Source organism: Haliotis rufescens, unplaced genomic scaffold (assembly GCF_023055435.1).
Source record: "Haliotis rufescens isolate VD_foot unplaced genomic scaffold, xgHalRufe1.0.p SCAF_52, whole genome shotgun sequence".
Classification (NCBI taxonomy): Eukaryota; Metazoa; Mollusca; class Gastropoda; order Lepetellida; family Haliotidae; genus Haliotis; species Haliotis rufescens.
In genome coordinates this window covers 1959508-1972532 of record NW_025964246.1, presented here as the reverse complement: position 1 = coordinate 1972532, position 13025 = coordinate 1959508, and the positions used below count along the sequence as shown (strand labels likewise).

Here is a 13025-nt window from a genome sequence, read left to right as displayed (position 1 = left end):
GGCTGAGGTTGTCTGTTCATGAATACAAGGCTACATCTCAAGATGCTTGTCTAGGGGAGCTCCTGTCTAAGACTATCTAAGTTATCAATGACAAAATAGTACCGATGATCACCTTCTTGCATGATTGTAGCAAGGTTTCAGTGATGTTCACAATGGTTTTAGAGTGAGTGAGTGAGTTGGGTTTAACGCCGCTTTTAACAGTATTCCAGTTATATCACGGCGTGTCAGCTGAATGTGGGAAGAAAGCCCGAAGTGATGCAGGTCTCAGACGTTTACCACTTCGGTGAAACCCACGAGCACGGGTATGGTGCTGACAAACCTAGAAACATAATCGGGGCGAACCGGGATTCAAACCCACAATACAATGGTTTTAGAATACACACTGAAACGTTGCTACAATTATGTGAGTGAGTTTGGTTTTACGCCACCTTTATCCATCTGGGGAATCGAAACCAGGTTTTTGGCAAGACGAGCGAACGCTTTAACCAATAGGTTACCCTGCTGCCCCGCTATTTTTTTAAAGAAGACGATTATCAATACTATTTTGTCAGTATTTACATATCAAACTCCTAAATGACACTCAAGATCACATCCAATTTAAATCAAACAATTTGAAAGAAAATTACTTTGGGACAAAATCACTATAATACGTTTGTGCTAATGCCAATCTCATTCAAATCAGATCATCGTGCTTGCCACCGCTGCACAAAGATCTGAGGACATCCCATTACAAGTCACGTCAGGACGACCTTTCACTAACTTTCACCGACCAATGAAATGACTAACAAGAAGTTGACATTAACCAATCAGAATGCAGCTTTCTTGAGCTTTATGGCACAAATTTCAAATTGGAGATTTCAATTCCAGACCACACCTTTAAACATATTTTGACAAAGTTCTCTGTTCAAAATTTTAAAACTGAAAGCGAATTCTGGAATGTCAAACAGATGGCCGAGATTGTCTCTTCCTTTCAAAATATGTTTATCCCATTAAAGGAAAAGACGAGTTTAACAATGATCAGTTGTACAACCTATAGCTGCCCGGTAACTGTCGTGCTAATCTTTTCAAGGTTGTACTATGGGAAATCACATTCAGCTTGTTCCTTGCACGATCTGGAAAGGCGCTCTGATTGGTCGGCTGAAAGGTCATGATGTGACCCATAATTGGATGTTACCAAATTTTTGTTTAGTGGATGCAAGAACTAAGATCTGATATTAATGAGATTGTGCAAATGCTTGTTGTGTTATTTGCCTGAGGGGACACTTAGTGGTCGACTGTCCAGGTTTCTTGTCGATCACGGAAACGACTGAACGAGTGTGACGGTTTATCTCACGATGGTGCACATCTTGCTTCTCAATCTCCTAATGGACACTCGAGTGCATGACACAGCTATTGTGTTATTAAAGTTATTGCTTTCATGGCATCCTGCGCTTGGGAGTGGGAGTGTTTTTGCTTGGCTGGAGTGAGCTTTTGGGGCTCGACCATTTCATTTCCTAGGAGTGGGGATAGGTTTGGATCTTATTTATTATTAAATAATTTCAGTGATTTATCAAGGCCTGCTCAAATATACCGTCTCAATACCACCTTACGGAGGTAAGGTTGTCAACTGACTGTAAAAGTCTAGTTTCGACCCTTGCCGAACTAGACTGGAATGTCGGTCATTGCGTCACCAGTGGCTATTAAGAGTTATGTCCCTTCTATGTCCCTCCTGCTGACCAATGAGATTCCACCTCTCATATCACTTGCATTTGCTTCAAACAATTGGGTGGCGCCCAGCCAAGACGATCTGATTGATAATCAAGATCATAAATTTAAAAACACGGGTCTTACTTTGCGAAATGCATCAAATCACGTGAGCACCTTGATTAAAAACATGAACAGATTTGGAATCTATATGCTGACGGTAAATGGACAGAATACATTCTTTGCAAATCCTGCAATTGCCAGAAATCTGCATGGCAGTTTACAACTCGGATGTCGATTTCATGACATGATTTTGAATTGACTATCAATAGACTCGTTAGTCCAGCCAAAATATAACCCAATATTCCAGCCTAGTTCAGCAAGGGTGGAAGCAGGACTTTTATAGTCAGTTAACTCCCTTGCCTCAGGAAGATGTTTGAACACTGGAAATAATAAGTACATGAGTGAGTGAATGAAAGAAGTGAAGTCCTAATGTTGACGATCTTGCTGCAGACATCCTATTACAGACCGCGATATATTAGAGCGGCTGACATCCTATTACAGTCCGCGATATACTAGGGCGGCTGACATCCTATTACAGACCGCGATATATTAGGGCGGCTGACATCCTATTACAGTCCGCGATATACTAGGGCGGCTGACATCCTATTACAGACCGCGATATATTAGGGCGGCTGACATCCTATTACAGACCGCGATATATTAGGGCGGCTGACATCCTATTACAGACCGCGATATATTAGGGCGGCTGACATCCTATTACAGACCGCGATATATTAGAGCGGCTGACATCCTATTACAGACCGCGATATATTAGGGCGACTGACATCCTATTACAGTCCGCGATATACTAGGGCGGCTGACATCCTATTACAGACCGCGATATATTAGGGCGGCTGACATCCTATTACAGACCGCGATATATTAGGGCGGCTGACATCCTATTACAGACCGCGATATATTAGGGCGGCTGACATCCTATTACAGACCGCGATATATTAGAGCGGCTGAAGTCCCAAAGTAACTCAGACAACTAGGTCATATTAGCAACAAAATATGGGTCATCTAAAACTCGAAATACAGATTGAAAAAATTCTCCACACAGGGTCAAAGAGAGTAACATGTTATCGAAAATACAAAACTAACGCTAACAAACGTTAACTCCCATGATGCACCTGTACTCACAGACAAAAGAGCGTGTAGTTTTGTATCTTCCAGAACTCTTTCCAAAAATTCTTTTTCCTGCTATGAATAATGGAAAAATTATGTTCAATGTGTCATGCTGGCTATAATTTCGCTGTGTATTCAAATTCTGTAATAAAATGCTGAAAACAGTCACACAATCTGAAATTTTGTTGATTATAAGGTACGTACGCATATTAATATCAAACCTGGCAGACAAAAACACACATTCATAAAACATCAATTTGCTGAAGCTGAAAAGAAATCTAAATATTTACATAAAATTTAAATAATTCAATAGTTATTGGAAATCAAAACATTTTTGAACTGTATTAGACGATACTATTACCGTACATAAGTCGTCTTTTTTTTATTGACATATGTGTCAATTCACAGATGTGTAATATGAACAATAGTTAATGAGCGAGTATGGTTTTACACCTCTTTTAGCAATATTCCGGCTAAAAGCGGCGTAAAACCATACTCACTCACTCACTCCCTAATACAAGGTATAGCAATTGAGACCTCAACCCTGTAGCATTTGTTCACTGTGTGACTAGACATACCGTATTCGACCATACCATACCATACCGTAAAAAAACGGTAATTATCGGTAAACAGGAATGCTGTGTATGTGGGGATTATCTCCCTTGATTCACAATGGCCATATTTTGCAATAAATATAGAGGGAAATAGAAGTGGTGCATAGGCATCGGTTGGCAAAAATAACAGCCACTGCAACTAATGAATACATCAGTGAGAGGCGAACTCTTTGAATAACTCTTTTCGGGAGGATCAAATCCAGAAAATCATGAGTGAATGGATGACCACTTCACTAATTTCAAATGTGATCTGTACTTTATATCGAAACAGCAGAGAATACGCCCACGTCTAGAAATATCAGGCTTCGAAAATCGCCAATAAATTGTACAACCATCTTTCTGAAGGGATAGATTAAAGGTGCCTTACCTCAAGAAGAGAATGTAGTTTAGTATCTTGGAAGACGCTCTCGAAGAAGTCCTTCTCCTGCTCTGTACAGTCAGCCAGACACTCGATTTCCTCCAGCGAGTCTAGGACCTGGGACACTGCTGCCAACAGAGTGTGAGTGAGTGAGTGAGGTTTTATGCCGCTTTTAGCAATGTTCTAGTAATATCACAGCGGGGGACACTAGAAATGGGCTTCACACATTGTACCCATGTTGGGAACCGAACCCAGGTCTTCAGCGTGAAGAGCGAACACTTTAACCACTAGGCTACCCGACAGCTTCTCAACAGAGTGTGAAGTCATGAATTACAGCGCCTTGGACAACCACCGTATTACAAGCGCGGGTACCCTAAGTCATCCCAGCTTTATTCAGTCAGCTTGATGTTCTCACCTGCAGATGTGACTTCCTCTTCGCTGTTTTCTTCTGCCGGAGTTGGATCATTGTAAAAGTTGGTCCACTTTGAACTTGACACTGCTGCCATGATGGCACCCTGCCAAGAAACCAGAATATCAAAACACTGTTCCACTTGAAGAGATTAATGTGACAAACACTGTATACAACTCTTGTCAGTCCACAAAAACATTGTATAACATATCCATAAATATATCATGCATCAATTTGTTTAATGCCGAACTCAGCAATATTCCAGCCGAGAAGACCTGGGGTAGAATAGGTCTTAAGCAACCCATTCTTGCTGTAAAAGGCGACTATGCTTGTCGTAGGAGGTGACTAACGGGATCGGGTGGTCAGGCTCACTGACTTGGTTGACGCATGTCATCGTATCCCAATTGCGATGATCGATGCTCATGATGTCAATCACTGGTTTGTCTGGTCCAGACTCTATTATTTACAGACCGCTGTCATATAGCTGGAATATTGCTGGGTGCAGCGTTAAACAAACAAACAAACAAACAAACAATCAAACACACAAATCATGCATCGATGTACTGGGTAGGCCCAGTATCATTATGAACCAGTTCCATTGCATGCAGTCACACTCTCAGTCTCATGACCATCATCATAATGTATCAGTAATCTAGTCAGGAACAACACAATCATTTCACAAAATAAGAATTAGCTGGAAGCATTCATAAAATCCCATAAAGTCATCCTCAGGAATATACACGTTATTTTTAATCATCCAGTTACATCTGATATCCTTTGTGAGATCAGGACATGGACTTTGATTCAGAAAAGTCTCAAGTGAGTTACTGTCACCTTTAATTTTCTCCTTGCATTGAACTTTTTCAGTGCTTCCACTGTTTCATGGAGGTGAACTTTTGGAGTTGTCTTCTTATCCTGAAACAAAGATACAGGGAAAATAGGAGGAGGTACGCACGAGCTATGCACGAGGTACACATGAGGTACACATGAGGTACACACGAGGTACACACGAGGTACACACCAGGTACGCACGAGGTATGCACGAGGTATGCATGAGGTACACAGGAGGTACACATGAGGTACGCACCAGGTACGCATGAGGTACACAGGAGATACACAGGAGGTACACATGAGGTACACACCAGGTACACACGAGGTACACACGAGGTACACACCACATGCGCACGAGGTACACAGGAGATACACAGGAGGTACGCACGAGGCACATTCGAGGTTCACACGAGGTACACATTTGCAGATGTACAGGGATTTATCTGGGCCTACTTACAGGTAGATATTCGGCATCAAGTCATTTCATCACAAAACAAGGAATATCTACTGAGAACAAGCCTGATAAACATGGCAATGTTGCTTTTACATGGCTGTACACTCACTCACTCACTCACTCACTCACTCACTCGCTCACTCACTCACTCACTCACCCGCTCACTCACTCATTCACCTTAAGGAGTATAATTATAAATTATGGGTGAGTATTGCCTTTATTAAGAACTGACTTCAATATATTTAGTGTTTTAAAGTAATGTATAAACATAAAACTGATGTGCATGCTGTTTTTAACATTTATAACTCAATAAATGCAAAATCATATTGAAGTCAAGTCTTTTGAATAAATATGTCACAACGATAACTTCACAGACTGCTTATTTAATCATTAACACAAACAATCTGAAATCAGTGACATCATTCATAATGCAACAAAAACCCCGCCCCTATCTTTTACCAGCCAATCAGGAAACAGTAGTCCTCTGTGGGTGAGGCACATCATTTTTGTTTCTTTATGGAAACCGAAAGGCAAAAGTAAATACTTGGTAAGCCAATCAAAAGCCATGTAATCACTTGTAATATATTTCTACAGACATGACCAAACAATCCCTCACCACTGATTCAGGGCCTGTTTCTGACTCGTTGATCAACCATATTTACAAAACACTTCGGTATTCTTGATCCATTCACGAAACATTTCTCTTTTCCAAGAATATATAAAAAACTTTATTTGCCTCTCTTATGTACATCCCATCTCGATCTTCTTTAGAATCGTAAAGCACGAAAATCAATATTTAGTCAATTGTATTGAAGCAAATATGTGAAATTGTTCTGACAGGTGCTCAGGGTATTGACAACCTCATGTTAAAGAATTGAGTAAAAATACTTAAAAACAAATCACCAAACAAATTTTATTCATTAAAATTAAGAAAAGATTGAAATTGTAAGATATTTGCTGAAGATACATTATGAAACAAAGTATTAAAAAAATATTTATTTAGACCCAGGAAGTCACGTGACGTGAGGGGAATTGGAATCGGCTTTTGTTCCAACAATAACATAGGGAATAAATCCCATAACGTTTTAGACTTTGATATGCCAGGTTGACTGGTATAAGGGAGAGAACTCTTACCTTTATCCACGGATGTTCCAAGGCATCGTCAATGGTTATTCTCTTCTCGGGGTCGAGCTCTAACAACTGTTGTACTAAATCCTTGCCTCCTTCCGATATGCCACTCCACTGTTTGGGTCTCATCTGTATTGAAGCATAGAACAAAAAATTCAACATAGAACTAAAAAATCACCATAGAAGTCCCACTTGAAGGTAAACTGTCTGCATTGACAATTCTGTTGATCTAAGAAGAGAGTATGGTTTTATGCTGCTTTTAGCAATATTCCAGCAATATCACAGCAGGGGGACACCAGAAATGAGCTTCACACATTGTACCCATGCGGGGAATCGAACACAGGTCTTTGGCTTGACAAGCAAACGTTTTAACCACTAGGCTACCCCACTGCCCCTAGCTAGTCTGAGGAGAGTTTGTTTGTTTGTTTGTTTGCTGGTAAACACCACACTCAAAAATTTCAGCTATATCACAGCAGCCAGCAAATATGTTGGTGACCGGACCAGACAATCCAGTGACTGATATTGTGAACAACGATTCACACCATCAGGGACGGAGACACGCAATCTACAAAGTTACCGAGCATGACCACCTGAATCATTTGGTTATTGGGGACTTATTCAAACCCAGAATCCCCACAGGGTGGACGCAGAGTGAGGTTGCACTGACACGCAAACACTTTAACCACTTGACTACCCTACTGTCCTCAAGTTAATGGCATTGTCTGATCGCTGAGTTTAGCACTGCTCAATTAAGTAACAGCAATATTCTCGCTCTATCCAAAGTGGTCTGTAAACATAAAGACAGGGCCAATATACCAGTGGCTGATCGAGCAATGAACCATGATATGATCACCTATTGGCCAGCACGAGGTACTGGCGGCGATCCCTATGAAGGAGTGTGTTCATAATACTCTTCAGCTGCCTGAGGTTTAGATGAAATTGGACTTAACATTGTGTTCAAGGTTATTGCACTAATATAGGGACATTCATGCATGTGTGTGTGCGCATAAGTGTTTGTGTGAGTGAGTGAGTTGTGTTTATCACCACTTTTAACAGTATTCGAGTTATATCAAGACGTGTCAGCTTAGTGTGGGAGGAAAGCCCCATGTGATGCAGGTCTCAGATGTTTACCACTTCGGTGAAACCCACTACCACGGGTATGGTGCTGACAAACCTAGAAACATAATCGGGGCGAACCGGGATTCGAACCCACAATCATAGGTTTCTGGAGTGCCAAAGGGACGCAACTCTGGACAGCGAATTGCGGCGCCTTAGACGACTGGGCCACCCGTGCCCCCTTGTGCATGTGTGTGCATGTGTGTGTATGTGTGTGCATGTGTGTGCATGTGTGTGTGCATGTGTGTGTGTGCATGTGTGTGTGTGTGCATGTGTGTGTGCATGTGTGTGCATGTGTGTGCATGTGGCTCTTTGTACTAGTTCGGATTAATGCCAGCTTAATATTGTCGTAGTCACCCCAGTCAGACACACTATACTGACTCTGAGCCAACTTGTTTTATCCCCTTAGCCGAGCACCAGGCAGTGAAAGAACAAGCACAATCTTTTGACGTCTTTTGGTATGACGCGGACAGGGATCGAACCCCTGACCTTCCTCTCTCTGGGCATACGCTATCCACAAGACCACGGAGGCGGCCTTTGAGCTCCCGAACCAGATATATTTGACATGATTGCATCACTGGTGTCTTTTCAAATTATTAGTCAGACAATTTGGGAATGGCGTTGAAGCAGGAATGTATGACGGAGCTTTACATATTGTCAAGAATTGCTCAGGAAGACATCAACCAGATGAACTTTGATAAAAAAAAAGAGTAAACGCCAAACTTCCAATGCGCTTTACTTACGTGATAGCTGCCTTTGAGTATGAGATGAAAGAGCCTCTCTTTGGTTCCACAGAAAGGGGGATAACCACTGAGAAGGATGAATAGCATGACGCCAGCCCCCCACATATCCACGGGCTTCCCGTAGAGCTCGCGCTTGATCACCTCCGGGGCCATATACTGGGGGGTACCCACTCGGCCTACAGAAAGAAAAAAATTCAACATGCTGTTATTTTAAAAAAAGACAATTATTTTTACCTGCATTTCAATAATATGAAGCAAATTGAAGTATGTACACAGAAAGACTGATAAGTTATTTATATTAGATCAACTGTGGTCCAAACACTAAGTTGTCAAACAAATGATATTACTTCACAATTGGGAGATATATGAAACAAAATCTCAGGCTGTAAGTTTTTTACAAACATTTGAAATAAACCGAAATGTTAATATTTCACTAATCTATTAATAGAAGAAGCAAAAAAACGTAAAAAGACAGTCTCAAGGCTCGGTTCTGACAACAGTGTTGAATATGATTTCAGAACAACGACACCTCACACTGGGGAGGCAAAGTTCTCCTGCAGCCTGTCAGTGAGTGAGTGAGTGAGTGAGTGAACAGACTGCTGGTGCAGGTCATTCTAGTGCAGATTAAACCAGGTTTTGAGACTTGTTGTGACTTGGAATCCCTGTTGAGTCCCTATTCTGCCCTGAACTCACCATGGAGACACACAGGTCCTGAGTCCCTATTCTGCCCTGGAATCACCATGGAGACACACAGGTCCTGAGTCACTATTCTCTGCTGGAATCACCATGGAGACACACAGGTCCTGAGTCACTATTCTACCCTGGAATCACCATGGAGACACACAGGTCCTGGGTCCCTATTCTACCCTGGAATCACCATGGAGACACACAGGTCCTGGGTCACCATTCTACGCTGGAATCACCATGGGAGACACACAGGTCCTGAGTCACTATTCTACCCTGGAATCACCATGGAGACACACAGGTCCTGAGTCACTATTCTACCCTGGAATCACCATGGAGACACACAGGTCCTGAGTCACTATTCTACCCTGGAATCACCATGGAGACACACAGGTCCTGAGTCACTATTCTCTGCTGGAATCACCATGGAGACACACAGGTCCTGAGTCACTATTCTACCCTGGAATCACCATGGGAGACACACAGGTCCTGAGTCACTATTCTACCCTGGAATCACCATGGAGACACACAGGTCCTGAGTCACTATTCTACGCTGGAATCACCATGGAGACACACAGGTCCTGAGTCACTATTCTACCCTGGAATCACCATGGAGACACACAGGTCCTGAGTCCCTATTCTACCCTGGAATCACCATGGAGACACACAGGTCCTGAGTCACTATTCTACCCTGGAATCACCATGGAGACACACAGGTCCTGAGTCACTATTCTACCCTGGAATCACCATGGAGACACACAGGTCCTGAGTCACTATTCTACCCTGGAATCACCATGGAGACACACAGGTCCTGAGTCACCATTCTACCCTGGAATCACCATGGAGACACACAGGTCCTGAGTCACTATTCTCTGCTGGAATCACCATGGAGACACACAGGTCCTGAGTCACCATTCTACCCTGGAATCACCATGGAGACACACAGGTCCTGAGTCACTATTCTACCCTGGAATCACCATGGAGACACACAGGTCCTGAGTCCCTATTCTACGCTGGAATCACCATGGAGACACACAGGTCCTGAGTCACTATTCTACCCTGGAATCACCATGGAGACACACAGGTCCTGAGTCACTATTCTACCCTGGAATCACCATGGAGACACACAGGTCCTGAGTCACTATTCTACGCTGGAATCACCATGGAGACACACAGGTCCTGAGTCACCATTCTACCCTGGAATCACCATGGAGACACACAGGTCCTGAGTCACTATTCTACCCTGGAATCACCATGGGAGACACACAGGTCCTGAGTCACTATTCTACGCTGGAATCACCATGGAGACACACAGGTCCTGAGTCACTATTCTACGCTGGAATCACCATGGAGACAAAGGTCCTGAGTCACTATTCTGCCCTGGAATCACCATGGAGACACACAGGTCCTGAGTCACTATTCTACGCTGGAAACACCATGGAGACACACAGGTCCTGAGTCACTATTCTACCCTGGAATCACCATGGAGACACACAGGTCCTGAGTCACTATTCTACCCTGGAATCACCATGGAGACACACAGGTCCTGAGTCACTATTCTACCCTGGAATCACCATGGAGACACACAGGTCCTGAGCCACTGTCTGGGAATCAGCTCTATCTGGTCTTTGAAAGGCATTTAGAAGTGATACACATATGGAAGAGAATTTTATGGAATTGTATCATTCACCTGATGAAGAAGTAAGCATATACACTGAAACGTTGTGTTCCTCATGATAAAGAAGTTGACATCCATAAAGTTCTCTTCCTTACAGCTTTATCTAGTTATTGTATCCTTGCTTCATATGTGTGTCAGTCATTGTGACAGATGTGGGGAAGTATACAGGGGCATGCAGTGGAATGTTAGTGATGGAGTGAGTGAGTTATTGAGTATGGTTTTACACCGCTTTAAGCAATATTCCAGCAATACCACAGCAGGGGTCACCAGAAATCGGCTTCACACATTATACCCATGTCGGGAATCGAACCCGGGTCTTCAGCATGACAAGCGAACGCTTTAACCACAAGGCTACCCGACCGCCCCTGTTAGTGATGGAAACAGCTAGATGACCATACAAGGTTGGCCAAGAATGTTACAGGAAACTGTTAATAAACCTTAATAAAATTCAATAATCATCCTGAAAGAGGCATATATTTATGTTTCCATGACAACTTATATTTACAATCATTATTGAATAAAAACAAAAGGAAGAGCACCAGCAAAGTAATAGAAGCGTCAGTCCGGGCAGGTCTGTGTATGGTCTCTGGTGGAAGTGGGGCAGTCGGGGAGCCTAGTGGTTAAAGCGTTCGCTCGTTATGCCGAAGACCGGGGTTCGATTCCTGACATGGGTAACAATATGTGTGAAGCCCATTTCCGGTGTCACCCGCCGTGATATTGCTGGAATATTGCTTAAAGCGGCGAAAACCATACTCACTAACTCACTCTGGTAGAAGTGAATTACAATCACCAGGATCCTGGTCTTGTTAGTATGTGTTGTGAATGACATGCTACTTGAAGTGAATTACAATCACCAGGATCCTGGACTTGTTAGTACAGGATCCTGGACAAGTTAGTATGTGTTGTTGAATGACATGCTACTTGAAGTGAATTACAATCACCAGTATCCTGGACTTGTAGGTATGTGTTGTTGAATGACATGCTACTTGAAGTGAATTACAATCACCAGTATCCTGGACAAGTTAGTATGTGTTGTTGAATGACATGCTACTTGAAGTGAATTACAATCACCAGGATCCTGGACAAGTTAGTATGTGTTGTTGAATGACATGCTACTTGAAGTGAATTACAATCACCAGGATCCTGGACAAGTTAGTATGTGTTGTTGAATGACATGCTACTTGAAGTGAATTACAGTCACCAGGATCCTGGACAAGTTAGTATGTGTTGTTGAATGACATGCTACTTGAAGTGAATTACAATCACCAGGATCCTGGACAAGTTAGTATGTGTTGTTGAATGACATGCTACTTGAAGTGAATTACAATCATCAGGATCCTGGACAAGTTAGTACGTGTTGTTGAATGACATGCTTCTTGAAGTGAATTACAGTCACCAGGATCCTGGACAAGTTAGTATGTGTTGTTGAATGACATGCTACTTGAAGTGAATTACAATCACCAGGATCCTGGACAAGTTAGTATGTGTTGTTGAATGACATGCTACTTGAAGTGAATTACAATCACCAGGATCCTGGACAAGTTAGTATGTGTTGTTGAATGACATGCTACTTGAAGTGAATTACAATCACCAGGATCCTGGACTTGTTAGTATGTTTTGTTGAATGACATGCTACTTGAAGTGAATTACAATCACCAGGATCCTGGACAAGTTAGTATGTGTTGTTGAATGACATGCTACTTGAAGTGAATTACAATCACCAGGATCCTGGACAAGTTAGTATGTGTTGTTGAATGACAGGTTTTTGTTTGTTTCCTTGTTGTTTTACACCACACTCAGCAATATTCCAGCTATATGACGGCGGTCTGTAAATAATCGAGTCTGGACCAGACAATCAACCGACAGACATCATGAGCATCGATCCACGCAATTGGGATACAATGACATGCATCATAAACCGAGTCAGTGAGTCTGTCACCTCTTACGACAAGCATAGTCGCCTTTTATGGCAAGCATGTGTTGCTGAAGACCTATTCTACCCCTTCACAGGTCAGCATTTCAGGAGGAAAGCCAACTACAACAAGAACAGATTGAGATCATAATCTGGGCCAGCAGTTCCTGGCATGGCTAAGGGAAGCAACTCTGCACAGAAACTTGGAGTGCCATAAATCCCAC

General features: G+C 42.6%; 1 protein-coding gene across 13 annotated transcripts in view; it reads right to left on the bottom strand.

The window, feature by feature from the left end:
• The window catches only part of LOC124124053 (peripheral plasma membrane protein CASK-like), a 507943-nt gene that overhangs the window by 242675 nt on the left and 252243 nt on the right, over positions 1-13025 (bottom strand). For 11 of the 13 annotated variants that reach the window (XM_048384960.1, XM_048384957.1, XM_048384959.1 and 8 more), the window contains 5 exons: positions 8528-8703; positions 6675-6797; positions 5090-5170; positions 4262-4361; positions 3856-3974 (listed from right to left, as the gene is read on the bottom strand). In XM_048384960.1, the coding sequence (XP_048240917.1) occupies positions 3856-3974; positions 4262-4361; positions 5090-5170; positions 6675-6797; positions 8528-8703 (599 nt within the window). The remainder of the gene's footprint in view (positions 1-3855; positions 3975-4261; positions 4362-5089; positions 5171-6674; positions 6798-8527; positions 8704-13025) is intronic. The other 2 variants (XM_048384950.1, XM_048384954.1) reach the window with 1 other exon arrangement.